The sequence below is a fragment of the Petaurus breviceps genome, unplaced genomic scaffold (genome assembly GCF_028583685.1).
Source record: "Petaurus breviceps papuanus isolate PSGF00001 unplaced genomic scaffold, PetGlider_PUasm1.0 90845, whole genome shotgun sequence".
NCBI classification, from domain to species: domain Eukaryota; kingdom Metazoa; phylum Chordata; class Mammalia; order Diprotodontia; family Petauridae; genus Petaurus; species Petaurus breviceps.
The window spans coordinates 4249583-4277211 of NW_027187359.1; the positions used below are offsets into that span (position 1 = coordinate 4249583).

The window sequence follows — 27629 nt, forward strand, 5'->3', positions numbered from 1 at the left end:
GGCATCAAAAAATCTCAGTATCTATATTTAGAGTTCATCTGTTCTCCTCATTCCTCTTCTATATTTTATAATCTCCCACCCCCAGATTTGCAAAAAAGCCCAAACTTTTCTATGTCATTCATCATTTACCCTCCATGGCTGCTTCAGAACTATAATCCCATCTCCACTGCCACTTTCCATCTTCTTCCCCACCCTCACCTCTGCTGCCCCAGTACCCCATACAACCTAGAAAATAGGTTCTTTGTGTGACATCATCCTCTAGCTCCCTGGCTCTCCAAGAGTTACTTAGGCAATCCCTGCTCCTCCAGAAGATACTGTCCAATTGCCAAGCAACCTGCAGCTGTCCAATCACAGCACTCAGAGATGATGTCATGTTGAGAGCCGAACAGTGGTGCTGATGTTGAGAGAAGCCCAGAGCACCACTAATTGAGGGAGTGAGGAAGCAAGCAGCTCACCACTAACTGGGTTGGGGTAAGTAGAAAACAAATACCAATGCTTAGGGCATCTCTTAAAAAAAAATAAAGTCATAGGAGAGGTTGGGGGAGGGGGAAACTAGACAGCCAAATAGCACAGTGAGTCCATTATATTGCTTCTAGTTCACTCATTCCATTAAACTTTGTTGGAGTCTTGGAACAGCGGGAAGTGTCAGGGATAAGATTATGAGTGTGGAGGTAAAAGCTTAGATTCTAAGCTTTGCCCCCATTCTGCAGTGGGGTGGAGTCACTTGGGGGAGTCAATTGGGGTTTCTTTAATTTCTTATGTTCATGAGGGATTTTTACACAGAAGGCATTATTGAGAAGTGAAAAAGATAATTGAAAATCCACCCTTGTCATCAGTTCTGTCCCCCCTCTACCTTTTCTGATCCCCCCACTGTATCAAGTGGGAAGCTACTTCTTTCACCTATCCAGTCTCACCCATCACCTCTCTTTCTGTTCCTCTGCTTTCTTTTTCTCTTCCCTTTTCTCCTCCTATTTTTCCTTTCCGATCTCCTTTTCTCTACCTTTATACTACATTACTTTTCTATCTGGCTTTCATTGCACTCCCCAGTGGAGGCTTTTCTTTCTTCCTACCCCCTTGCCCCTCCCCAGCCAGAGGGCAACCTGCCCCTACATGTGGAATGACCCCTGTAGGTTCCACACTTGTAAGGAACGGAGAGGGACCACGCCCCCACAGCTTCACTTCTGCAAGAGCTAGCACCCCACCTCTGACCTCACTGTCCCAGCCATCTGTAGGGGCATCATAGGTGTGTTACCAGAAAAGCAGGAATTTCCAGCCATGGGATACAGGAGACACGTGGCCAGGCTTCCTTTGTTCTACTCCCCCTGTACAGATTCTGTGAAGTATAGGGGAGGCTCACTGTACAAAGATGGAGCATCTCTGAATCCTTTGCAGAGTCTGAAATGCTTCTGAAAGATGTCCCTGAGTGCCCTCTTGGGAATATCCTGTGGAGGAATGTCCCAGGGTCCCTTTCTTAGTTGCTTTCACTCAGAAGACCTCCCTCTCCCAGCTGGGCTCCAAGAGCAGTATTGATTGAGAAGCCCCTAGCTTTCTCTAGCTCAAGGGCTCTGCCCTCCTTTATTCCCTTGGATAGCCTTAGCAGAGCTGCCGGAGAATCCCAAGGCAACATGAACTATTGGGTGGGAATGACTGAAGCCAAATTGTATGAGTGCATCTAGGATCAGGTGGAGCTGCTGCGTGTTAAGGTGGCGAGAAAATAAGGGAACTTTGACTCACCTGGAGAAGACAGAGTTGGCTCAACTCTGGAGATACTATCGCCATCTCTGGGGAAAGCCAGCCATCTCCACACCAGGTAGAATGCTTTGAGGAATGAGATCATCCTAGTTAAATAAAGGAGGAAGCCATGATGCTTATGTTTTCCCTAGGTTAGAATTAGAGTGCCGGGAGCCCCACCCCATGACCCCACTAGAGTGTAAGATCTCTGAGGGCAGGCACTATTTCATGTTTGTCTTTATATTCCCAGTGCTTAGTGCATAGGAGGTGCTTGATAAATTTTTGCTTATTGATTGATTGAGAGGGGGAAATCAAGTCTGATCTTCAGAACCTGCCTGTTATTCCCACTCCCAAACAGCCCAAAGAGAGGCTAGTCCATATTCATCTCATCCTTACCTGTTGATCTCTTACCTCCTTCTGAAACCTACACTTAAGTAATCAAATAAGACTTAAAACTCTCTCCTATCATCTCAGTCACACCTCTGCAGCTCAACATCTTTGTCATTTGTGATCTCTTCCTGACCACCTGACAACTTGTCCAATCAATGGGAAATGATATGAGTGCTGCCCACACTCAACAAGGAATATTTCTACGAAGAGAGCTATTGTTCTCATAAGTCTAGTTTCTACTCAGTATAAGGAAGAGCTTTCTAACTAGAACTGTAACTAAGGCAGGGCAACTGGGGCTTTGTATTAAGTTTAAAAAAAATTAGGTGTTGACAGCAGTTGAGATCCTTCAGTAATGTAGAAACAACTGATCTTAGCACATAATTAGCCAGAATGATTATTTCATAAATGAAGTTATGAGGTTGAACTTCCTCCCCCAGGCAGCCACACCATAGGTGAAGCTTTCTCATCAGGTCTCATCTCTTCCCTCACTGCTTGAAGGATCTTCCGTTGCCTTGTCCTAGGTACATTTTGTGTCATTTAACCCCAGCACAAAAATATACCTCCAGGCTTAGCAATTAAAGGTGTCCAACAATGGGATGAGATGCCTAGTGAGGTAATGAGCTTCTCATCACTGGAAGTATTCAGGCAGAGACTAGACTTGTCAATGATTATTTCACTGAGTGGGAGGTTGGACCAAATGCTCTTTAAGAGTTCAACTCTAGGAACTTATCAGTGACCCAGATATCATTTCAAATGGAGTTTAAGGTATGTCTCTCTTGTGATGTGGGACAGTGGTTCCTGAAGAAGTAGCTAAGAATAAAGGAAACATTCTGTATTATATTGTTTGCATGAGATTCTTTTAAAAAAAAAAAAAGAAGAGTTGTGCTCTGGTAAGAGTTGTTGAGTTGCTTTTTTTTTTAATCTGGAAGTTATTCTGGTGCCAATAAAAAAATTTAAGGATAGAATGAGGAGGCCCCTTTGGGGATCAAATCAGAAAATGTTGGGGCAGCTACATGGTGCAGTGAATAGGGCACCAGCCCTGGAGTCAAGAAGACCTGAGTTCAAATCTGGCCTCAGACACTTGACACACTTACCAGCTGTGTGACCTTGGGCAAGTCACTTAACCTCAATTGCCTTGCTTTCCCCCCCCCAAACCACCAGAAATGCTCATCCTGCCAGGTAAAGGATGGATATTAAGGAAAACTGGCTTTGTGGACCATTACAAAATTTTTGAAAGGTGACAAGGTTTAAGAAAAAGGAATCTGGATGAAGAACAGTTAAATAGGTATGTCCAAGGACTTGGGTTAATCTTCTGTTTTACTACCTATATGACCTTGAGCAAATCACTTCATTTTTCTGAGCCTCAGTTTCCTTCAAAACGAAGGAGATTGGAAGTATTTTCCAGCTCTAAGATTCATTGGTTTGTGGAAATAAAAAGGGAGAGACAGCTATGAAGAGAAACCATTGTGTCTTGGGGGCAGAGGTGTCAAGATGCATTGAGAAATGTCAGTATCTGGGTTGTTTTTTGTCTTCGTTTTCTAAATTTGGGAGGATTGAGGGGATTGAATATATATGCATAGTATATATAATATCCTTTTAAGTGATTTTTATAGACTCACATTAGCATTGAAACACGAATATATTACTCATAATTTGGTTTGCTTGGTTTTGTCTTTGTAGTCCCAATACTTTGCACATGGTAGGTGCTTTGTTGAAGCTTGTGGAAATGAATTGAATATACTCATAATTGTCCCTTACTTCTGTATAGCACTTTACAATTCATAAATATTTTCATAGTCATTTTATTCTTATAAAAACCCCTTAGTGTGGCCTGAAGGGCAAGTTATTACCAATAGAATGTAAGCTCCTTTTCTCTTTTTTTGTTTTTCTGTTATTTTTGTATCACTGGCACCTGTTTAAAACAGTTCCTGGCACACAGTAAGTAGTTAATAAATGTTTGTTGGTTGATCAATTAATTGGTTGACATTATAAATGAAGATACTGAGGATTAAAGAGATTATGTGACTTAAGGTTGTACAGCAAGGATTTGTTGGAAACAGGAACATAAATCTAGGTCTTCCAAATTCAAGTCTTGTACTCTTTCCATGCTGCCCTCTGGAAATATGTGAAAACCTAAAAGGAAGGGAGAAGAGACTATTATATACTACTTTTGAGAATATAAGTATTTTCTCTTTTTTTGTCCTAAAATTTTCTCCTTCCCCACCCCACACCTTCAAATGTCTTCTCCAACAACAGAGCCCTATTACTTACACCCTACCTTGTTCTATAACATACTCTACCTTCCTCACAATTAAAAAACATCACAGCTTCATGTTCTATTTTTTCATTGCCCTACATACTGAGAAGACTCTGGATCAGAAGCCATACCAGATGGGCATGATACAACAGATAGAGCAGTGTAATGGTAAGAGATATCAAAACAGGGGCCTCAGTTGGTATACCAAGAGTGGGTGTAGGGATGCCTTTTAACCCTTGCTTCCATATATCAATACATCTGAGATCTCACTGGTGTGGGTACTCTCCAAGTAGATGGCGAAGCGGATAACGTGCTGGGCCTTAAGTCAGGAAGTCTTGAATTCAAATCCAGTCTCAGATATTTCCTAGCTATGGAACCCTAGGCAAGTCACTTAATCTCTGTTTGCCTCAGTTTCCTTAATTGAAACATGGGAATAATGTTAGCCTATTTGTCTTGGGTTCCTTAACTATAACATGGGGATAATGTTAGTGCCTACCTTGTGAGATTGTTGTAAAGATCAAATGAGATCTATAAAATACTTAGCAAAGTGTAGGCCCACTGTAGGTACCTGATAAGTACTTGTTCCTTTCTCTTTCCCCTCCCACCTAAGGATAAAGACCACAAATTATCCATATCTTCTCATCCTGTATGATTTTTTTTTTGACTCTGTCCTTCTATAAATTCTTCATAGAGAATCTCTTCAATGCAATGGAAATTTGCTTCTAGGTCACTGAACATTCCATGGGTACCAGTGCAGCATTCAGATACTCCATCTGTCATGCTTTGCCCCAGGTGCTTTTTATTACATGAATATCCCACCTCCTTTTCTGCTTACATATGTCCTTGACAATATGTGTTATCCCATTGCTTCTGGGCAAGTCATTATGGGTAGTCTGCTGTGGCCTTCCATGTGGCCCACCATGCATCTGCCCTACTAGAGAAGCTTTAACATTTCATTATTACATCTAAGATAAAATAAAAGACCTTGAAAATTGGATGGGACCTCAGGGGCCATCTAATCCAACCTATACTCAAAAGGAACCCCCACTATAAACTATAAAACTATAAACTCCTTTGTTTCGCATTTAAAGGTCCTCACCATCTGTCTCCAAACTATCTTTAGGCTGATTATACACTCCTCCTCCTCAATTCATTCCACTTTCTAGCCAATCTGGCTTGCTCACTATTTCGTGTATATGACATTCCATTTGCTGGACCTGTGTCTTTACACAGGCTGTCTCCAGTGTCTGGGATGTTCTCCCTATTGATTTGCACCTCTTGGAACATATAGCTCCCTTCAAGGTTCAATTTGAGTTTCACCTCCTTCAAAAGACATTTCCTCACTTCACCAGTTGTTAATCCTCTCTTTACCCCAGTCATTTTGCATATATCTTATATTTCCTTATCTATCAGCACATGGTAGCCACCCAATAAAATATGAGCTCCTAGAGGGCTGGTGCTGGGGTTTTATATCTTTTTTACCCCAGAGCCACTTAGTACAAATGCTTGTTGATTGAGTGACTCTTCACAGGTCACCTATGTGGGTTTCCATCTTTATTCTTTAGAGATAAGGATGTTCCATGATTCTCAGCCACTCACCTTAACCAGAAAGAAATTGGTGTTAAAGAGATGGGTTTTTGTGTCAGACAGAAACCTGGGATATTTGAAAGGCCATTTAATATCCCAAATATAATCTTGCCCCCTCTATTTCTCCTGGTTCAATGACAAATCTAGCTTATGGTCCACCTGCACTACCTAACACAGATGTAGTATGAATCCAGAAGATGGAAAAAAAAAAAAGGTGAGTGATCAGATTGCCAGGACCTGGCAAGTTATGAAATTCAAGTAGGTAAGCCAGAATTGCCATTCCTCAGTAATACAGATCAAGTAGATAGGCAGAGATTGGCATCTAGGTTTCAAACAAGGAAAGAGGAATTGAGTAGAGAATGGAACCTGAATAGTCAGATTGAAGAAAAGTTTCAGGAACCCAGACTGGCAAGCAGATTCACACAACAGTGAGAATGGATGAGGATATGGGTTGAGTCCAGGAAAGAAGCAGCTGGTCCTTTGTCTGGATTTTAGTTAGCTATGTTTTCTGGTGAGAGTGGATAAGGACCAGCAGGTGTGTGCAACTTTCCAGAATAAAGCAGGGCTCCCCATGTGATTGTGGCCAGTGACTAGAGCATAGAACAGAGAGCTAAATTCTCTGAGGCCCACTAGTCTTAACATTTGTTCTCTCTTAATGTGATGATGGGCTAGCCCTACCCCACCCCTGAAATCAGCTTTCAATGCCTCTACTACCCAAAACCAGAAGTAATAGAAGTGCATTTGAATAATAGTTTTTCTAGAGGCAATGCGTTCACCCAAAGGTATGACTTAATGGTAGGAAATTTCAGCACCATGGATAGTCCCCTGGCTGAGACATTTTTTGAGGTCCCCGGGCTTCTGAACCCTTCCACTCAAACCATACCAATAAAGCATGTATTTCATTTTAATAATAATACTGATGATGCATCTTTATACCCTTTGATGTTTATGAATCATACTCCTGATAACTTATACAACAAAGAAAACTTTTTGAGGATAGGAACTATCATTTGAGCAAGTGTGTGTGTGCGTGCTTAATATGTTTGTTGAATTGAATCATTATCTCCATTTTACAAATGAGAAAACTGAGATTGGGAATACAGTAATTTGCCCAGGGCCAGCCCTGGGTTCTAGGAATGTAGATGGTCTAGTATTTGAACCAAGTCATATACTGCCATAGTCAGGACATATACTTAGAACACAAGTCTTCCTCTCCCTAGCCTCTCACTTCCACTAGCCTGAGTGTCCCACAGACTTACCTCCTGCCCCAATTTGGAATCCATTTCCAACTATTTAATTCTTTTCACAATGTTTTGTTTAAATTAAAATAGCCTAAAACTTCTTAGGGCTGTGAATTTGTTGCTGTTGTTTAGTCATGTCCAACTCTTCATGACCCCATCTGAGGTTTTCTTGGCAAAGATACTGGAATGGTTTACCATTTCCTTCTCCAGCTCATTTTACAGATGAGGAAACTGAGGCAAACAGGGTTAAGTGATTTGCTCAGGCCACATAGTTAATAAGTATCTGAGGCCAGATTTGAACTCAGGAAGATGAGTCAATCTCCTTGACACCAGGACCTGCAGCCCATCCACCACTCCACCTGGCTGCCCAAGGCTATGATAATAAGGATATGAATTATCATATGCTATTTCTCAACCTTATTTTACTTTTCAGGACTGGCTTCCAACATACCTATCATACATTTTTGGTCTTAATGGACATAATGCAGCTAAGGTTCCCATACCTAGATCCATGATCTTAAAGATTTAGAACTGAAAGAGAACTCAGAGGTCATTTCTTCACAACCCCTTATTTTGTAGATGAGAGATGAAGTGATTTGTTCTAGGTCACACGGGTAGCAAGTAGTAGAGACAGGATTTTTAAATTTTATTGTTGATAAAAATAACAATAGCTATCATTTATATAGAACTTTGTGAAGGTCTATAAAGCACTTTACAAATATCTCATTTTATCCTTACAACAACTCTGTGAGGTAAGCAATATCATTATCCCCACTTTACAGATGAAGCAGGCAGAAGTGATTTGCCCATAGTCACACAAGGAAGTATCTGAGGCTGTTATTTGAATTTGTCTTTCTGACTCCGAAGCCTGTGCTCTATCTAGTAAGCCTCATAAAAGTCCTTAAAGGTCACTTGAGTGCTTTCTCTAAGGAAATGCTCTAATAACCCCTCCCTCCTTATTCTCATACTTCCCAAGAGCCAAATCTAAAGAGTTTGAACCATGAGACTAGCCCCAGGATATCAATGAGTTCATGAGGCATCCTTATTCCAGGAACATCATTTCCATTCAAGTCAATAACCATTTATTAAATGTCTACACTCTGCCAGGCACTGGAAGTAGAATATGGAGTCTAGATAAGATTCATTGGCTGCCCTCATGGAACTTCTAGATTGTCAAGATTATAGAGAAATACACAAATTGCTAATTGAGTAGTGTCAGAGAGACCTCAAAAGTGATCCAGCCCAATCTTATTTTAAAGAGGAAGAAATTGTTCTCCCACAGAGGTTAAATTCAAGGTCACATAGATCTTGGTATTGTTGAAGCATCCACAGAGCTTCCAAGAGCCCAATGGGAATCCTAACCACTTTCCCCACCCCTCAAGCCAACCTGGGAGTACGGCAAAGGAAACTGCAAAGTAGTTAGGTCAGGTTCAATGTCAGAATTTCCTTATCTGTTTTCCAGGAGAGATGGAGATTAGAATTACTAGGAAGGACATCCTCCTGAAACAAGTATTGATGATATTAGATGGACATTCTCTATTAATGAAATTGGAAATTACTTTGTCTGTGTGTAAACCATAACCGCCTCTGTCAGATATCATTAGCTCATCAGGTGAATATCTATGGTATCTGTTTACTTCCTTCTCATCAAATACATTGTAGAAAGGTCTCACATTTTTCCAGTACCACAGAAGCCCTTAAGACCAACCTCAATGACCACAGCAAAGAAACCTCTTCCCCTTCCCATCCCTTTCTCAAACAGAAAGGCACCAAATAACTTGACTTCTTCTGCTACCCCTAATAGACAGTTCCCTTTCTTTACCCAAGACAGTGATAGAGGAAAGGCTAGCGGTAAAGTCAGCCAATTTGGGGGTTTCTATTTCTCTCCCTAGGGGTAGTGTGCTCTTATGGAGGGACCTTTGGCTCCCCAGACCCTCCCCTTCTCCCACACTCTGGGTCCCTTGGTCCAGGGAGCAGCCCATACTCTGACCTTCCTGATTACCTATGTGACCTTGGGCAAGTTATTGAGGGAAAAGCATTTATTAAGCACTAGCACAGGGCCAGGCAGAGAGCACTGGAGATACAAATAGAAGCAAAAAGAAAGAAAGGTCCTGCCCTGAAGGAGTTTACATTCTAATGATGGAAGGCAACATAAAAGGGAGCTGAAAAGAGGGGGAGGAGAATGTATGCATTTCAACACCAAGGGGACAGCTTCAGAGTCTAGAAGCCAGGAAGAGGGCAGGGAATGGAATGAGAAACAGCCTTGGCTTCTCTACAAAATGGATGCTGCGGAAGAAACTCACCAATAGGAGAAGGGCACGGGCCTTACAGAGGAAAGTTCCATGTTGAGAAGGCTGAAGGGGTGGTTAGATGCTTCTGGACAAGGAACCCCCAGATGCTGAGTAAAGTTTCAGAATGAGACAGCATGGTTTTCAAGTCCAGAGGCCAGAAACAGGATAAGGAGGGGAATTAGCCTCTCTAGACCTCAGTTTCCTCATCTACAAAATGAGGGGGTTGGACTAGATAATATCTATAATATCTGATGTTCCTTCTAGTTCCAAAGTCAAACCTTTTATCCATATGTGGCACATCCTGTGCCAAGATCCCTTGGGTAGAGAAAGACTACAGATACCTTGTTAGAGTAATTAGTTGTTATTTTTTTAAATCACAGTTGGAGAAGATTCTAAATTATAGTTAGAGATTAGTGAAAATAAAGGTTTTTTCCATCAGTTCCCAGACCTTGTACAAAATCAGCCAGTTAGTCTGAGTGATGCCCATGTTTTAACCTTGCTCAACCTTGGGTACTGTGCTCCAAGATGGTGAGGTCCTGTTAGGACTAATTTCATCTCATTCAGACTAGCCATTACCTGAGCACTACTCCCATCACCATTGCCTTAATAGTAATCCCATCTCCCAAGGATGCTGTAAGGAGGAGGAGCTGAGGTGACATTGATCTCATTTCTTCATTGAGAGGTCTACCAATCAGAATTGTTTTATCCCTAACTTGGTTTTTGTTGTTGTTGTCCTTGTCATTCAATCTTTTCTGTCATATCCTTGACCCCATTTGGGGTTTTCTTGGCAAAGATACTAAAGTAGTTTACCATTTCCTTCTCCAGCTGATTTTACAGATAAGGAAACTGAGGCAAACAGGGTTAAGAGACTTACCATGGTCACACAACTAGTAAGTGTCTGAGGCTGGATTTGAACTCAGATCTTCCTGATTCCAGGCCTGGTGTCCTATCCACTGTGCCACCAAGTTGCCTTTGCATCATTTCCTACTCTGGCTTCAATTTTCTCCCTCCACATTTCACTTGACACTGATAGGAAGCCCTACCTGATTCTCCCCTCAACCCTTCAGCCACTAGTGCTCCCTTCCCCCTCACATTATCTTCTACTTACTATCTGTTTTATCCTCAAAGTAGAAGTTCCTTGAGGGCAAGGACTATTTCAGTTTTGGCTTTGCAACCCTAGCACCCAGCCCCAGTCCCTGCTGTCCCATACTAAGTGCTTCATAAATGTGGAATTATTTGAATTCTAACCTAGCTTCAGACTTGCACACCTTAAGAGCTAGGAGCTGGACCTGTAATTTTCCTGGCATAGGGAGCCTCCAAGGGGCCAAATTTCCTCTTGAAATGAATATCAGCACTTCCTCTGCAATTTATAGGCTTAGAGATTGGCCCAGAGCAGTTAAGCAACTTGCATAGAATCACAGAGCTCACGTGGGTCAGAAGTGGGACATCTTCTTAGATTCAAGACTGGCTCTCTAATCATAGCCTTTAAGAGCTATAGAAATGTGAGTCATTTTTATTATTTGGCTACCACCCTCTCTCCTCTTCTCTCTTGTTGAATCAACAGGGCTCAGGACTAGGTACTACCTTAAAATTCATAGACTCTTAGATAGAAGGGACCACCAAAACCAGATAGTTGCACTGTACCTGTGTGGGAACCCCTCTTCTTTTCTCCCCAAAAGCTTCATCTTTAAGATTTCAGTGATGGGCAACTCATTATGGCCAAGGGAACTCATTCTGCTCTTTGAGAATTCTAATCATTTGGAGTTTTTCCCCTTCCTTACATCAAGCTTAAATCTACTCTTCTGTAACAGTTCTGCCCACTGGAGTTGAATTTGTACTTCCTTAGCACTTTGGCAAAGCTAAAATCTTATTCCCATGTCAAGTCTACTTTATAGAGCTCTGATTGCTGGTACCATATGTTGACTAGTCCTAAGTCCTGAACTCCTCACCTAATGCCTCCTCTATCTAACATCTGCCCTTTGAGTTCTTTAACCTTTGACCTACTTGCCTTAATTCTTGGTCAATTGCCTGGCCTGACCTCTGCTAATTGCCAATTCCTTACTGCTGCCTAATGACCCCCATCTTGCTGCCTTTCTATGGTCTACAGCATGGTATTCCATAAACCAAACCAGTAGACCATTCAAAACACTCCTCAGTTCTTTGGGGCAGTCAGAAAGACCAACACAAAATATCCTTGAACATAATTCCAGAATCAAAGACAGTCTGCAGGTCCCTAAACTCATTCTATCAATCAAGCAATATGCATTTATTAAGTGCCTACTAAGCACCAAGCACTGTGATAAGGATGAAAGATTAAAAATGAAACATTCTACCCCCTCAAGGAGCTTACATGGTAGAAGCTTGGGAACCAAGTTCATACTAGGTGTTTCACAAAAATGTTTGTTGATTCAATTGAATAGGTCTAGATCAGTGAGGTCAAACTCAAATAGAAATTGAGGACACTGAACCATACATAAAGATCACTTCAGACTCCATATTGACTTAGAAAACCACATAGTAACATGGAAATGTTGACCATGACCATGGAAATCTATCAAGACTCCAAGTTTAATACAGTTTCCTCTCCTCTCTGGGGCTACTCTTCACAAGCTAGCCTTGCAGTATGTGTTCTCTTTCAAGTTCCTTCTGCTTCTACCTGCCCTGCTCCTCAGATGCTGAGCTCCCCCCTAAGCTTCTCTAACCATCAACAAAGTCCATCACCTGCTCCTGATCTAAGTGAAGTTTTGGCCATAATTTATCAAGCAAGAAGTCTAGCCTGGTCTCTAGCTCTTCCTACACAATAAACTCGACACATACACACCTTCATTTGGTTCATTCAACAAAGATTTATTAAGCACCAAATCTAGTGGTTTTTTTGACTGAACCAGACTGGATAGCAACTGTGGATCTGGGTTCAAAGGCAACTCCAGATGTCTGCCCCATTAAGGGCTTAATATGTTTTAGGTCCTATGCTAAGCACCAGAGATATAAAGACCACTACTCTAAACGTGCTTATATTATACTGGGGGAGAAGGGGATATGTACATAAACATTAAATATAAAATCTATACAGATAAGATAAAAAATAATTTCTGTGAAGAAGGTACTAGCAACTAGGGGAATCAGGAAATACTCCCTATAGAAGATGGCAACTGCATTGAAGCATTCTTTTTTTCCTAGCTGTCCTTTTCCTCTTACCTGGTTCCCACTTTTGGTCTGTTCTTTAAGTTGGGAACCAGAGTTTTTAGGTATTTCATAGAAGGTGCTTTCTTTTCAAATCTGTTCAAATGGGATAGTGTCTGTAAAGCACTTTACAAATCATAAAACAGTATATTGTCTATTTTTTTGTGATCTTCACCTTCTCTCAATTTTTCTATCAGTCTATATGGCTTCACTAATATGGCTTATCTAAAACTCAGTGGGGTTTTAAATTTTTTTTTTTACTTTTCAGCTCATATGCATATGATAAGTCTTCTCCCCCTTTTTAAAGAGAACTGCCAGCATTCAGAAGTGGCCTATATTTGGACCAATATAGCAGCAACAATTAGGTTAACTCATTAACCTATATAAACACAGTTATAGTATAGACACTGAGAAGAGAACATCATGACCGAAGTGATATCACACATTAGCATGTGCATCCAGGGACTTTTCAAAGTCATGTACCCCTATGTCCAGTTCCAGGATCCACTGGCAGGGCCAACTTCATACATAAGCAAAGGAGACAGTTTCTTACTTGAGTGCTGTGGTACAGTAGAGAAAGGGTCTTAGAGGTCTGGTAGCTAGGACCCCTAGGTTCTAGTCTCATCTCTGTCCTCTATTAGCTCTTCCATCTTAGGCAAGTCATAGAATCCCAGAATCATGGAATCTTAGGGTTTGAAGGGACCTCAGAAGCCAGCTAGTCCAACCAATGCCAGAAAAATAAAACAAAAGAAAAAGCTACAACACAACTAGCAAGTGGTCATTTAGCCTCTGCTTGAAGACTTCCAAGGAGAGACAACTCATTTCATTCCTAGACAACTTTAACTCAGTAGCTTTATCATGATAGCAAGTCTCAATTTGGCAACTTCCTTCCATTGCTCATCATTCTTCCCTTTGAGGTGGAAAAGAATAAATCTAAGCCCAGTTTCACATGCTAGCCCTTCAACTATCTAAAGTACATGAATCATTTAACCTTGCTGAGCTTCAGTTTCATTTATAAAATGAATAGCATTGGACTCTAACGAATGGCATTGGACTCTAATCTGAGCTTTCAAGGTTTTTCCTACAGTTCTATGGTTTGAAAGGCCTGCTCCTTAAATGTCTCCCTCCTATTGTAAAAGTCTGGGCCTGATTTAATTTAGTTACTTGGTAATACAGTAAGGAATCAGAACAAAACGAGACACTCACAATCTGTCTACCATACAATAAAAGGAGGTTTACTTAACTGGAGCAGGGTGGGGATGTTCAAAGCAGAAAAGGGATCTTCATTGAGGACAAAACATCAGTTGAGTTGAGGACAGCTTTCTCTTCTTATTCATGGTGCTGTTTTCAGGAAGAAGTTCTGGATGTCCTGGCTGTTTTGCACCCAAATAATCAGGAAGTTGTCATTAGCCAATCAAATTTCAAGGACAGTTTTAATACCTTTTAAGGAAAAACTAACCTAACTTTCATGGATGGGAAGGTTTTTGGATATAGCTTCCACCATAATCCTCATTCCCACAATTAGAGATTCATTCCTTTGGATGAATATATTATGGTCTTCAGGGGTCTTTTAAAATAAACACACTACTGGAGAGATAACACTGTTACAGGTATTACAAACACCTTTATTTTGAACTAGTTTAAGTGGCCTTTAGGCTTAAGCTCCAGCTTGAGGTTTCAAACTCTTATAACTAATGGCATTAGGTAAGGTAGTAAAATTGCATAATGGAAAGAGTAGAAGGAGCCTGGTGTCAGCTAAGCCTGGGCTTTATCTCAAGTTTGGGGATATCCCCCAATTTCTCTCATTTGGGATCTACTAGTTCTACCTTTATTTAACCTTCTTGAGCCAATTCAGGCTTCTAACTTGGCTCCCAACATTTGCTTCTGAGCAAACCAGAGTTCTGAATGCAGGATTTACAAATCCAATGCAATCTAGTCCAACTCAACAAGTATTTATTTAGCCCCTAATATAGAATGCATCAGACACTATGCTAAGTATTGAGAATACAAAGACAAAAGAAAGCAATCAGTCATTGCCCTCAAAGAGCTTGTATTCTACCAGGGAGTAGAATTGATACCACTTAATTCATAAAGGTTTAGGGACTCGATGTTTGCTTGTGAGTTCGAGAATAGGAAGAAGAACCTAGGAGTAGATCAGCAGTGTAGCCATCTCTGCAAGTCCCATTCTTGCCTGGATATGAAAGTTCATTAGGGATAGTTGGCAAGGGAAGGAAATCTTGGGGTTTGTGGGTTGGCGTACATAAAAGTGAGAGTCTCTGGAGGTTTGACTATGTCAATCGTCGATTCATTAAACTCCCATGTCTTCCTATTACCTTTAGAATCAGATGTAAACTCCACTGCTTGACACTTAGAGTTCTTTACGATATGACCCTTTCCTAGCTTTCCAGTCTTCTTACATAGTACTCCTTTTCACACACTCTGTAGTTCCTCACACATTCCATCTCCCTTCTACATACCTTTACATGCCTGCTCCCTTTGCCTGGAATGCTCTCTCTCCTCACCCCCTGGATTGCCTGGTTCTTTCAAGACTAGCTCAGACACTACTTCCAACATGAATCCTTTCCTTGTCCTCCTGCCTGTTAATACCTTCTCCTGAAAGGTTGCCTCATCTTTAATTATCTTGTATGTAACTGTTTATATGTACATTATGTCCCCTATTAGAATGTAAGCTCTTTGAGGGCAGGGATTGCTTCACTTTTGTCTTTGTATCGCTAGCACCTAACACAGTGCTTGGCACGTGAATGCCTAATAGATGCTTATTGATGGATTATTGAGGGATTGGGGAAGCCCTCCCCTATTAGAAACCAGTGTTCCTTATGAATAATGTTGAATGAAACTGTTGGCTTTATTTGAATGGATAACCTGCCAACAGGCAAAATTCTCCTGCTTTCTTCAGGTTGCTATAGCAGCTATTGGTTGTGGCAGACCCTTTGTTGACAGACAACAGTTTCAAGCCCCCTGGATAAAATGACTCTTGCAGGTATGTACCAGAATTTGCTCATACAATAAGAATAAATAGGAAGGGAAGGGCAGAGCAAGAGAGATGCTGAGCTGGGAGTAATCTGCAAAGATGTATTGAATAAGGTTATGGCAGAGTTGGAAGGGATGTGGCCAACCTACTCCCTGAGTCTATCCACTTGGGGAGGGTGGGTGACAGCTATGCAGGACCCCAAGAGGAAAACAGGGATGAAGTGGTAGTAAAATTCAACTTTGGTTTTTACAACCAAATAAAAAGCAATTCTCCTAAATGCTTTAGAAAATTGATTTCTATTTATTCTATATATTTTACATTTGCTCATTTGTGGACTTTTTTTTCCTCTCCCAATAAATGTATTCTTCTTGGAAGAAGAGATGGCTTCATTTTTCTTTGTGTCCCTATCACCTGGCACATAGTAGGTACTTAATACATGTGTAATAAACTTAATTGAAACAAGTTGTACTAGACAATGAGCAATGAGAGCAGCTCACCAAGTCTTTTGTTGAAGAAATAATTGTTAAGCATCACGCTATGTACAAGGGACTGAGAGGGATTTTAAGGATGAATAAGATCTATTGCAGGTAGTGAAAGATATGTACATAAGTAACTACTATGATGCCAAGTAAATGTGATGTGTGCCATGAAGAAGAAACAGGGCATAAATTGGGCCTGTGATTTCCTTGGTGTGTGGAAATTCCTGGTATGGAAATTCCCACCACTAACACAGATCAGCAACCCTCCTGTAATATATAGTCCAAGGGAGTTGCCTGAGGAACTGAGAGGGTAAGTCATTTGGTCAGGGTCATATAGTCAGCATATGTCAGACATGGGACAAGAAACTAGTCTATAGGCCCTCTGTATCCACTACACCATGCTGCTTTTTGATAAATATCAGAAGAAAGGTTGTAAAACGGAGCTTTGAGGGTTCAGAAAAGGAAGGGTCTTGTCTTTCACATGTCCTGGCATTTGCCAGAACTGTTATTTGTCAAGGTTGGCAAATGGGTAGGGTTAGAATCATTCCCCTTACAAGCATATGCTCTATAGCCCTACCCTTTCCCAGTAGGGAAGACTCAGAGGACCCTTGGGACTTGCAAGCCACAGAGGAATGAAAGTGGAGTGAGAACTTCCTTCCCCTCTGCTCATACATCCCATAGTAACTGTACATTGTCCCTTGGAAGAAGACTAAATGTGTGTATTGTGCAAAATGAGGTTCTTTTCCTAAGGACCTGAAGGCAAAGAAAGAAGGAAATGGGACCTCCTAGGAGAGTTAGTAGGGCTGGGGAGCATCCAGGTTAAAAAGGCATAGAGAGTAAAGTATATATTTGGGGTGAGGGCCTGGGATCTAAATAAATATCCTTTCCCAGAGATCCTCCCTGCTCTTGACTATGAAGCTTGGGTTTCAGAGTAGTTGCTAGGGAATAAGCAAGGGGTGCTAGGAGGAAAGTTAAGAGGGTGAAAAAGAAAGAGAAAATTGTCTTCTCTCTTCTATGCCCAAGAACTCATGTGTCTAATGGACCCCTGAAGATGCAGTAAACTGAAGACAATAAAGCGTAGCACAAAGGGGACTCACTGCCACTTACTCATTGGAGAATAGTAAAAAGTGCTGGCCTTGAAGCTCGAGGGCCTTGATACAGATTCTAGTCCTAGTTTGAATATTAGCCCTGCCACAAGTCACAACCTCCCTGAGCATGTTTCCTCATCATAAGATGGGGGAAATGGGTTAGATGACCTAGGAGATCTCTTCCAGGTCTAAATAAAGCTATGATCCTAAACAATCATTCTATATGTGAGGAAACGGAGACCCAGAGGGAAGGAGTCATCATCCAGCCCGATGATGTCTAAGGCCCTACACATCATGTATGATCTTCCCTCTTTGAGTCTCAGTTTCCTTGTCTGTGAAATGATGGTGTTGCAACATAGGCTTAGAGTTGGAAGATATTCCAGAGGTCACCTAGTCCAACCTCTTCATCTTACAAATGAAGAAACTGCCCAAGATGGTATAGGTAGCAAGTGTCCAGGCTGATATTCGAACCTGAAGTCATCAATCTCATCATCACAATGCCTGATGTCTAAGGTCCCTTCTGAGATTTGGGGCATATTTAACAGGTGAGCAAAGGCATGTGTATTGGGGGATGGTGGAAATGACCCTGAGGTAGCCACAAGAACTGACATAAAGCCTGACTGGGGAGCCAAAGTGGGGGGAGGGGTTTGTAATGCAGTAGGAGGGGAGCTACTGGGTGTGGGCCAACGTACTCTCAACTTGATCCCACATAGAGACTTTGAGTTTAGACTGAAGACCCTGCAAAGTCTTTTACTGTTTCAATGAATTCTTGGCCAATGTTTTCACAGCTTATAAAGAGAAGATGAAAGAGCTCCCCCTAGTGTCCCTCTTCTGTTCCTGCTTCCTGGCTGATCCCCTGAATAAATCTTCCTATAAATATGATGGTAAGTGACAAGACCCTGATTCTGAAAGCAGATGACCAAGGGTCCTGGAGTTCTTTGTACCCCTATAATTCACCCCAATTTCATAGCACATTTCTTTACCATAGCTTTCTTCCTTTCCCAGATTACAACCAAATCCCAGTGACAATGCACACATACATATCTACACACAGAGTGGAAATAGTCCTGGATCTCAGGCCAGAGAACCCAGGTTCAAATCCTGTTTCTGATACTTACACCCTTGTTGATCTTGGACAAATTATTCAACTTCCCATCTGCAAATTGAAGGCTTTGGATGAGATCGTATCTGAGGTCCCTACTAGCTCTAGTGGAGAATGAGAGTCTAGACAGCATAATGAAGACATAAATGTGTGCCTATAGTATTAAGGAATATTTAGGAAGCCCCAACAAAGCTGCATTCTAAGCTCTCTCAAAAAGAGGTAAATGATAACAAATTCGTAAGAGATTGTCAGTTCCTTGACAATAAGTGATCAAGGTTCCTGGGAGAGGGAGGAAAGAGTGGATTTAGCTTAAAGAGAAAGAGAATGGGTGAAGCAGCACTCATTAACTGGTCAAGATTTTTCTAGCCATCTGAGGTTGATTCGGGAGTTAAAAAGAAGAGGAGGAGGAAGAGACAATGGAAAGAGAGAGTGGGAGGAAAGGCTGGAAGTACTGAGCCCAGGATGTGTGTGAAGATTGGTTGGTAAACAATAGGTTTATTGGTGGGTGAAGAAAATGTAGAGTGTTGACTATGTCACTGTGGATGACCAGAGTTCCTCTGATGGCCCATGTCACAGAGAGTTTATATTTAAGAGGCTTAAAAAATGTGCTGGTGGGATTGATGCTGATGCTGCTATTTGTCATGATCTGGGTTGCTTGGGTCCCATGCACATTTGATGACTAGGTGGCTCCTCTCAGGCAGGTTAAAACTTTTCCCTGATTTATTCAGCAAACATCCATTAAACATTTGCTATGTGCTAGCCGCTAGGGACAGATACAAAGACAAAACAAAAAGTCCCTGCCCTCAAGGAGTCTGCATCCCATTGATCACAATCTCTCCCAGCTCCCTAAGATCCATCAGACTGAGAGGTGAGGTTAGAAGCTTTGTACCGGAGCTTCTCAGGACTGACAAAAATGAAACAGAAATATCTCAGGCCTTTATGTCAGTCCTCACTTCCCCCATCGCGGGACTTGAATATCCTTGTTCCTGCTTTGTATGGGTTTTACATTTTCATGTGTGTGTGCATAGGTGTGTGTTTATATGTATTGTGTGTTGTGCTGTCTCTGTACATATACAAATATGTATGTATGCATGTATATACACATACACGTGTTGTCTCTCCTATTAGAAAGTGAACTCTTTGAAGGTAAAAACTGTTTTGTTTTCACTTTGGCATACCCAATAGCAAGAACTTAATAAAAACTTAATAAAAATAAATGACTGATCACATATGCATTTTTAGTGATGTCATATAGGGAATCCACACACAAGCAAAGGAGAAGCAGGTCTTCAACATGACTATATTGTTGCAAAAAGTACTCTTAGAAATCACTGCAGTAAACATCTAATGAACCTTAAGAGCAGAAAACCAGAAAGAAACTTTCAGAAGTTAAAATTTACCACCTTCGGGGAGGCCAGGTGGCACAGTGAGTAAGAGTGCTGGCCCTGGCATCGGGAGGTCTCAAATACTTGGCACCCACAGAAAATAACTGGCCATGTAACCTTGAGCTAGTTACTTAACCCCAATTGTTTAAAAAAAAATCACCACCTTGGTCCCCCAGTAGTGTTCTGGCATACAATGTGCACATGTGCACACACACACACACACACACCATACATGACAATATGTTCAGGTATGGCTGGGTCTTAGCATCTGACTACAACTTTTTCTGTTCCCTACAGCAGATACTGTGGCTCTGAACTGGTGTGTCATTTCTGACATGGAAGTCATAGAACTGAATAAGTGTACCTCGGGCCAGTCCTTTGAGGTCATCCTGAAGCCACCCTCCTTTGATGGAGTGCCCGAATTCAATGCCTCACTGCCCCGACGGCGAGACCCATCCTTGGAGGAGATCCAGAAGAAGTTAGAAGCTGCGGAAGAGAGGCGGAAGGTGAGTTTCACCTCTTGCATCCTCCTTCCAAGGAATAAAAACTTAGGAGAAAGGTAGTATTTCTGTGGCTGAGAGAGAAGCAGGAGAGAAGAGTTAAGTCACAGGATGATGGATGAAAACAGAAAAATAAAACAGAGCCCAGAGCAGAGAGGAGAAGGAAACTGAGTCAATCAAAAAGATTGGCAAGGGGAGTAGAAGAGGGATTTGAAATGGTAACACAGGGCTGAGTTTCAACCAGAATCAATCTATGAATATTTTTCAGTCATTTTTCAATCATGTCCAACTCTTTGTGGCCCTATTTGGAGTTTTCCTGGCAAAGATGCTGGAGTAGTTTTCCATTTCCTTCTCCGGCTCATTTTACAGCTGAGGAAATAAGTGACTTGCCCAGGGTCACACAGATAGTAAGTGTCTGAGGCCAAATTTGAATTCAGGAAGATGAGTCTTCCTGACTCCAGGCCTTGTACTCTATTATAGTGCCACCTAGCTACCCCTATGAATATTTACTGAGTACCTATTATGTGGGAGACACAGGGCTAAGGGGGGATACAGAGATACATATGCCATGGTCCCTACTCTAACAGAGCTTAGGATGTAATCAAAGAAGAGATGTAGACAAGTAAAAAGTATCTAGACAATATTTTTAATAGATATGCTCTCTAATACAGAGTCTCCCAAAAGTCTAATGTATTTTAAACTATTAAAAGCTAAGAATGCTTACTATAACTTAAAATTTGAGGTATTAAAGCTAAAAATGGTTAAAATAGTTTAAAATGCTTAAAAATTTAAGATATTAAAACTTAAAATGCACTAAGACTTTTGGATCACTTTACGTGAGGCATAAATATATATGAAATCTATATGTGTGTGTGTACGTGTGTTTAGATAAAATTGTCGATGATACAGTACTTTTAAGTTTGCCAAACACCATACATAGATGATTTCATTTGAGCTTCAAATTCACCCTGTGAATGAAGTACTATAGATATTACTGTTGCCATTTTACAGACAAGAAAATTAAGGCTCAGATGTTAATTAACTTGTCCATGGTCAAACAGCCAGTGGCAGAAGCATGAGTTGAACCTAGATTTCTGGGAAGTTCAGCATTCTATTCACAATACCATCCTTTCTGTCTTAGTATAAGCTGAGTGCCAAATGAAGATCAACCTCAGCTGTTTTTGTCTTTGTCACTGTTGTTCTGGACCTATGATTTCATCTGTGTGGAAACTCCCTCCACTGGTTCAGAACAGCCACTCACCTGTAATTTATAATCTCAGAGTTGCTTGGGGCAGTAAGGGGATAAGTGCTTGACCAGGCTCACCTAGTAATGTCAAAGGCAGGACCTAAACCTAGATCTTCCTGACTCCTAAGCTGGGGTCTAGCCACTCTACCAGACGTCCTCTCTATAGGGCCTTGTAGGATACAACAAGGACTTGAGGAAAAGTTCAACATGTTAGAGAAGGTTGAAATGGCAAATGGAAAAACAAAAAAAAGCAGCCAAGAGCTCATGGGATGTGGAAACTGGGCAAATTAAGGAGAATGAGGCAGAAGAGCTTCATGAGTGGTGGGAGAACCTAAAAAGTAGACCTGGTTGTTCTGAATTTCAGCCAAAAGGGAACGTTCAGAGTTAGGAGTATTCATGCTTAAGGTGAGGACAAACAGGTATAGCATCAGCATACTGATTTTCATGTGCCACCTCCCCTTATCATGCCTCCCTAGTACCAAGAAGCTGAGCTCCTGAAACACTTGGCTGAGAAGCGAGAGCACGAGCGGGAGGTGATCCAGAAAGCCATTGAGGAAAACAACAACTTCATCAAGATGGCAAAGGAGAAGCTGACACAGAAAATGGAATCCAATAAGGAGAACCGGGAAGCCCATCTTGCTGCTATGTTGGAACGTCTGCAAGAGAAGGTAAGTGGGTCCCAAGGCAAATTGTAGTGCCTTTCACACCAGGCTGCTTCCATGTATGGTGAGTAGCCATCCTTACTGGGTGAGGGAAGAACATGTTTTAGTTACTGGGATGTTCTAAGCAAGCGGAATTCTCTGAGCATTCCATTGAAAGCATATTCCTATTATATGTATATATGTATATATGTATACACATATATATTCACACATATATCATCTCTAGGGTAGGAGGGGGAAGGAAAGAAAAAAAGGTGAAAAAAGAAATTTACATGATAACTTTATTATATATTTAAAAGGAATACCAAGTTTTATGTAAAAAATTTGCAGTTTCATGTACAATCATCTTTTTTTAAAAATTCTATTGTGTTATAGAAATGTTTGTTTTATTTAATAAATTTTTAATATTTTAAAAAGAAAGTGTATTCCTAAAGAGATTAGAACATATTGGACATATAAAAGAAATATCCATTTCCCCTTTCCCACTTAAATCTTCATGGTTCCTAGAGTGGGGTGGAGGGGTCATATTCTCAAAGTGTAGCTATGCAGTAGATACTTATCAGGTCTTCAATCCCATCTCTAGCCATAAATAACCAGATGGAATCAGTGGGAAGATACTGAACTGACTCGAGCTCTTGGCTTAAGTCCAAGGAATGATGATCTTAGGTGCCTATTGGTCGGGAAGAATATTTTTTTCAGAACAGGATGAAGAAGGCTGAGGCATACACAGGTCCTTGCAATTTTCTGCCTTCACTCAATGAAAAGAAAGAGTTACCAAAAACTGAGAAACCCAAGAGGTAGGAGGTAGGTCTCACATGTCAATAGGGTCCAATAGAAAGAGTACTCTATTAAGAAGGCCTTGCTACCTGTGTTGCCTAGCACAAAACCTTTTATCACCTGGAGCCACAGTTACCTCATGTGAAAAATGGCAGGGTTGAAATAGATGATCCCTAAGGTCCCTTCCAGATGGAAAATCCTAGATAGCAGCCTATTCTGCCTAAGAACATAATGGTCTCATTTCCCTGGTCTCAAGGCTAGGGTAGCTGACTTCCAGCCTCCTCCAACTCCCAGGAGACAGCTCCAGCTATGTGTTTTATTTCTAGGAGCCGCCCACTGCGCGGTGACTCCCAGGACTCGATCGGTGGCCTCGTCCCATGGTGAGCAGTGTGGCCCTCATTCCTCCCTACCTGATCCCAAGTTACATAGCTACCCTTGGCTATAATAGCCAGAGTTTGTTTCCTCTCTGAAGGAAATCAAATGCCAAAGTTACTTAGGCCCCTCAGGAATCTGACATTGTGGGATGTGAGTGCAGGCTCCAAATTTCATTTTATGAAGGTAGTGAGGGTTCCAACCAGGGGTTATATGAAAGACTTGGGTATTGTTCCAGGCTTTTAGCACTGTGACTTGGAACATGCCACCTAGAGAAAGAAATCAATGGAGAAGAAGGAAATAGGCCTTCTCAAAGGAAATAGAAAAGGAATGGCTGGTGCTAGACTGTCTTCTGCTGGAGGAAAACAAGTCCAAAACTGTCCTGTCAATCTACTGCAATCCTGATTGTGAAGAATTCTGGAAAGGGAGGTTATGAATGACTGGAAGCAGCAGAGGACAAGTGGGAAAGGGCCATAATTGAAATCAAAAGACCTGGTTCCAAATCTCTACTTGGGAATTTTCTCTCTATATGACCTTGGGCATGTCACTTAACCCCTTCGGGACTCAGTTTCTATGTCCATTTGGAGAGATGACTCCAGGGTGTAGTAGATGCTCTCAATCTATGTCCCTAGGATCCTATTATTCCAAGAATGTTCTGGGACTCCAGATGCTGAAGGGAGTTATTTAAATATGGCAGTAGATTCAAGACCAAATGGTTAGAGATATGTATAAAATGGCATGATAGCTCTGGGTTGGGAGAACTGATTAGGAGATCTAGTGCTGTCTTGAGTTCACAACAGACTAAAATAGGGGGAGAAGGAGAGGAAGCAGCTCAGCCCAGTTGATTGCATACCTCCTATTCCCCAATATAAGGATGATGAATGAATGAATGTGTTTATGTTGAATGAACATCATCTCTACTAACCTACACTGAGCCCTGTAGGCTCACACCAGTGGGTCCTTATATTGTTTCAGAGCTTCAGAATGTCCAAAATCTCTCTAGAAAGAGATCTGGGTTTACATTTAGGTTAGGCCTTGAGAAAGTTCAGCTAATTCAGTGTCTATGCTAAGTCCAAAGTGACACATGGTTTACTGAAAAAGTGATTTCATATGGTACATAGTGTTAGACACAGTTAACATTTTGATTGGTTTTGCTGAAATGCTTTTTTTTTCCTTTCTCCTTTCTATAAGTGTAACACAGCATTTATGGGGTCTGTGCCAAAATCTCACAGGGTAAATGTTGTGGCAAGGCATCTTTCCTTCCCAAGATCCCTACAGGCCTACAGAAAAAAGGGGGTGGGGTTAAAGTCTTCCCAGGCTGGCCCTAGCTATGCTTTTTGGGGCACTTTGGAAGTGGGACTCTGTCCTCTAGTCCCTCTTAGCTCCTCCCTCCCTTCATTCCTTGCCCTTGCCTCCTAGATCTGGGTGGGAAGAGGGTTAAGCCACAGGGACTCTCAGCATCTTACTCTCCAGGTGGGCCACACTCACAATTACAACCAGATACTTCTTCTAGAGGTAATTAAAGTGATCACATGAATTTAGGCTTTAAGGTTATGCTTGTTGGAAGAGTGATTTTAAAATACACATAATAAATGATTCACAAAACATGCCACCAAGCCATAATGTGGAGTTCTACCTTATATATTCTGTAAAATATAAATCTCCATGGAGCTATACCCTGCTCTCCACATACACAGAGCATTCTAAAGGCATTTAAGACCATACTCAGCAAGACAATGGAAAATAAATTCCTTTTAGCTAACTAAATCAAGCTTAATAAAGAACACCACTGAACAATAAGAGATCAGCAGAAAGGCAATAGAAGATGCTAAGGTTGAATCTTTGTCTAGAATAATAGGGAGTAGGGGGAATTGGAAGGAGAAAGAAAATACCTCTCAGGTGTTTACCTTCCACTCAGGCTTTGGTATGCCCTTCTGGTTACCATTGGCCCCTCTACTCATAGTGGATGATGACACTGGATTTCCCAGGGGGATCCCAGTCAATCGCAACCATGTTGTTGCCTTTCGTTGGATCTCCAGTACTTAGGATAGTGACTAGAACTAAGAAGCATTTAATAAATGCTTGTTGGAAAGACCGACTCCATTTAAACAGCCTCTGCCAGCCACCACTGCTATCTTAGCTCTTGCCCAAACCCCTCATGTTTTGCATGATTCTGAAATCTCATACTGTCACATCCCAAATCTTGCACAATATTTTATCCATCTTTTTGTGGCCTAAGAAGGGGGCACCATGGCATGGAGTGAAGGAAGGGGGACACTCTCCAACAAGATGCTTTGCCATTGTTCACAACATTTACCTGGCAAGATTTCAGCACCACCCACGTCAACAGGTTGTTGCAGAGGTATGGCTTATTGGGTGGAAAGGTGGGAAGGATATATTTTAAAATGAAGAAGCTGTAAAAATAAAAACAATTAATAAAAACAAGATTTTTAAAGTCATTTTAGGCCATATGTAAGTTTTCAAGTGCTCTAATGAGAATGACTAGAACCATTCCCTAACTAAAAGAATTTGGGTCTGAAGGAAATGCCATGGAGTGGCTACTTGACAGCTTGCCTTAGTTCAATTTTAAATATACAAACATATATATATATGCTTTACTGATCCATTTTATTTTATACATCACAATCACTTCACAATTGTCCTCCCATAGCATTCTCCTTAAAAGTTAAGCAAATAGGAGCGGCCAGGTGGCTCAGCGAGTAAGGGCACTGGCTCCAGTGTCGGGATGACCTGGATCAAATCCGGGCTCAGATACTCAGCACCACACCCAGAAATAACTGGCTGTGTAACCTTGAGCAAGCTACTTAACCCTGATTGCTTAAAAAAAAAAGTTAAGCAAATATAGTGACTGGCAGAATATATAACACTGCCCCCCCCCAAAAAAAAACATCACATTCTTTCTAGAGAGAGGAAGGAAACTGATTCCAACAGTAGTCCTCACCCCAGTTCAACTTTGCCCCTGTGAGGCCAAGCAAGGGCATTCCAAAACTGGCTACAATACAACACTGCCTAAGTGAGGAGTATATTTAAACCTATAGTACGTGTACCAAAGAGGCCACTCAAGTCAATATTCATTAATCCCCTAAACCATGGTGCTACTTCGGTGCCACCACTTTTGAAAGATGAGACAGACCAACCTGAACTCCCACTCATAAGGCATAGATTGGAATGTGATTAACAATCTTAAAAGAAAAAGGGTTCAGAATGTTGTTGCCAATTTTAAATGGTTGCCAATCCCTGGCCTACATGCTTGGGTTGGGAACATCTAGGAGGCACTCATCTATTACTCAGATATTATTACTTAGATATTATTAGTATCTCATTAACAATTCAGTGAAGTACTTAGTAGCATCCTTCTATTAACAGAATTAGTCCTATTGCCTACCACTCACTAAAAGCTCATCACACCCACCCTTGATGGCAGTTTTTCCTCCAGTTCACAATTCTTAATTATGAATTACAAGTATTATGCACTAACAAAAATAAGTTTATATTGAAAAATCCATACTTGAAAAGAACTCTGATATCATCAGTGTGTCATTCTTATACCACAGATTATAACACCTCTATACTTTATCACACAATTTCATGAATTTCAATTGCAAAAAAAAAAAAAATTCACACACACACTAATAGCCAACCTTATAGTAGTGAGCCTTTCCAAAGTTATGGAATTCTGTCCTCAGACACCAGAGGCCCACCTGTCACTGAATGAATAGGGGAAGTTTCTCCAGCCTGGTAGGACTTGTCAGAAATTACCTCCACTGGCATAGCCTTGGAGAACCCAAAGCCAACTCCACACTGTGATGAGATATTGGAGGAAGATTCTAATGTAGAAAATATGTCCTGGTGGTGCAGTGAATAGAACACCAGCCCTGGAGTTAGGAGAACCTGAGTTCAAATCTGGCCTCAGACACTTAACAGTTACTAGCCACGTGACCTTGGGCAAGTCACTTAATCCCAATTGCCCTTCCCTCTCCCCTCCAAAAAAAAAGAAAAAGAAAATATATCCTGAATATATAGACATGGGTTCAGTCAGTCAATAAACATTTATTAAGTTCCTACTATGTGCCAGTCACTATGCTAAGCACTGAGGCTACAAAGAAAGGTAAAACATAGTCCCTGCTCTCAAGGGAGAAAGCAAACATGTGAATAACTATGGTCAGACAAGCTACAAATAATCAACAGAGGGAAGGTATACAATGTATGCCCTAATTCCCCATGCATTCCCACAGATTCACCCTCATTATACCCAAAGGCTCTCCCAACAATATTCCCAACACATTCATTTGCCTAACTTCTACATACACATTAGATGTGTACAT

At 41.3% G+C, this 27629-nt stretch overlaps 1 protein-coding gene and 1 long non-coding RNA gene across 2 annotated transcripts in view; one reads left to right on the forward strand and one right to left on the reverse strand.

Moving 5' to 3' along the window:
* The first annotated feature begins 371 nt into the window (after positions 1-371).
* STMN4 (stathmin 4) overlaps positions 372-27629 on the forward strand; it is a 29124-nt gene continuing 1866 nt past the window's right edge. The window contains exons 1-5 of the mRNA XM_069071954.1: positions 372-471; positions 15598-15681; positions 18028-18123; positions 20024-20232; positions 21949-22140. Of these exons, the coding sequence (XP_068928055.1) occupies positions 15669-15681; positions 18028-18123; positions 20024-20232; positions 21949-22140 (510 nt within the window). The 5' untranslated portion in view covers positions 372-471; positions 15598-15668. The remainder of the gene's footprint in view (positions 472-15597; positions 15682-18027; positions 18124-20023; positions 20233-21948; positions 22141-27629) is intronic.
* LOC138149087 (uncharacterized) overlaps positions 3217-27629 on the reverse strand; it is a 62403-nt gene continuing 37990 nt past the window's right edge. Inside the window, exons 2-4 of the long non-coding RNA XR_011165237.1 lie at positions 20091-20212; positions 13925-14053; positions 3217-4254 (exon numbers count right to left, since the gene is read on the reverse strand). This is a non-coding gene — a long non-coding RNA (uncharacterized lncRNA). The remainder of the gene's footprint in view (positions 4255-13924; positions 14054-20090; positions 20213-27629) is intronic.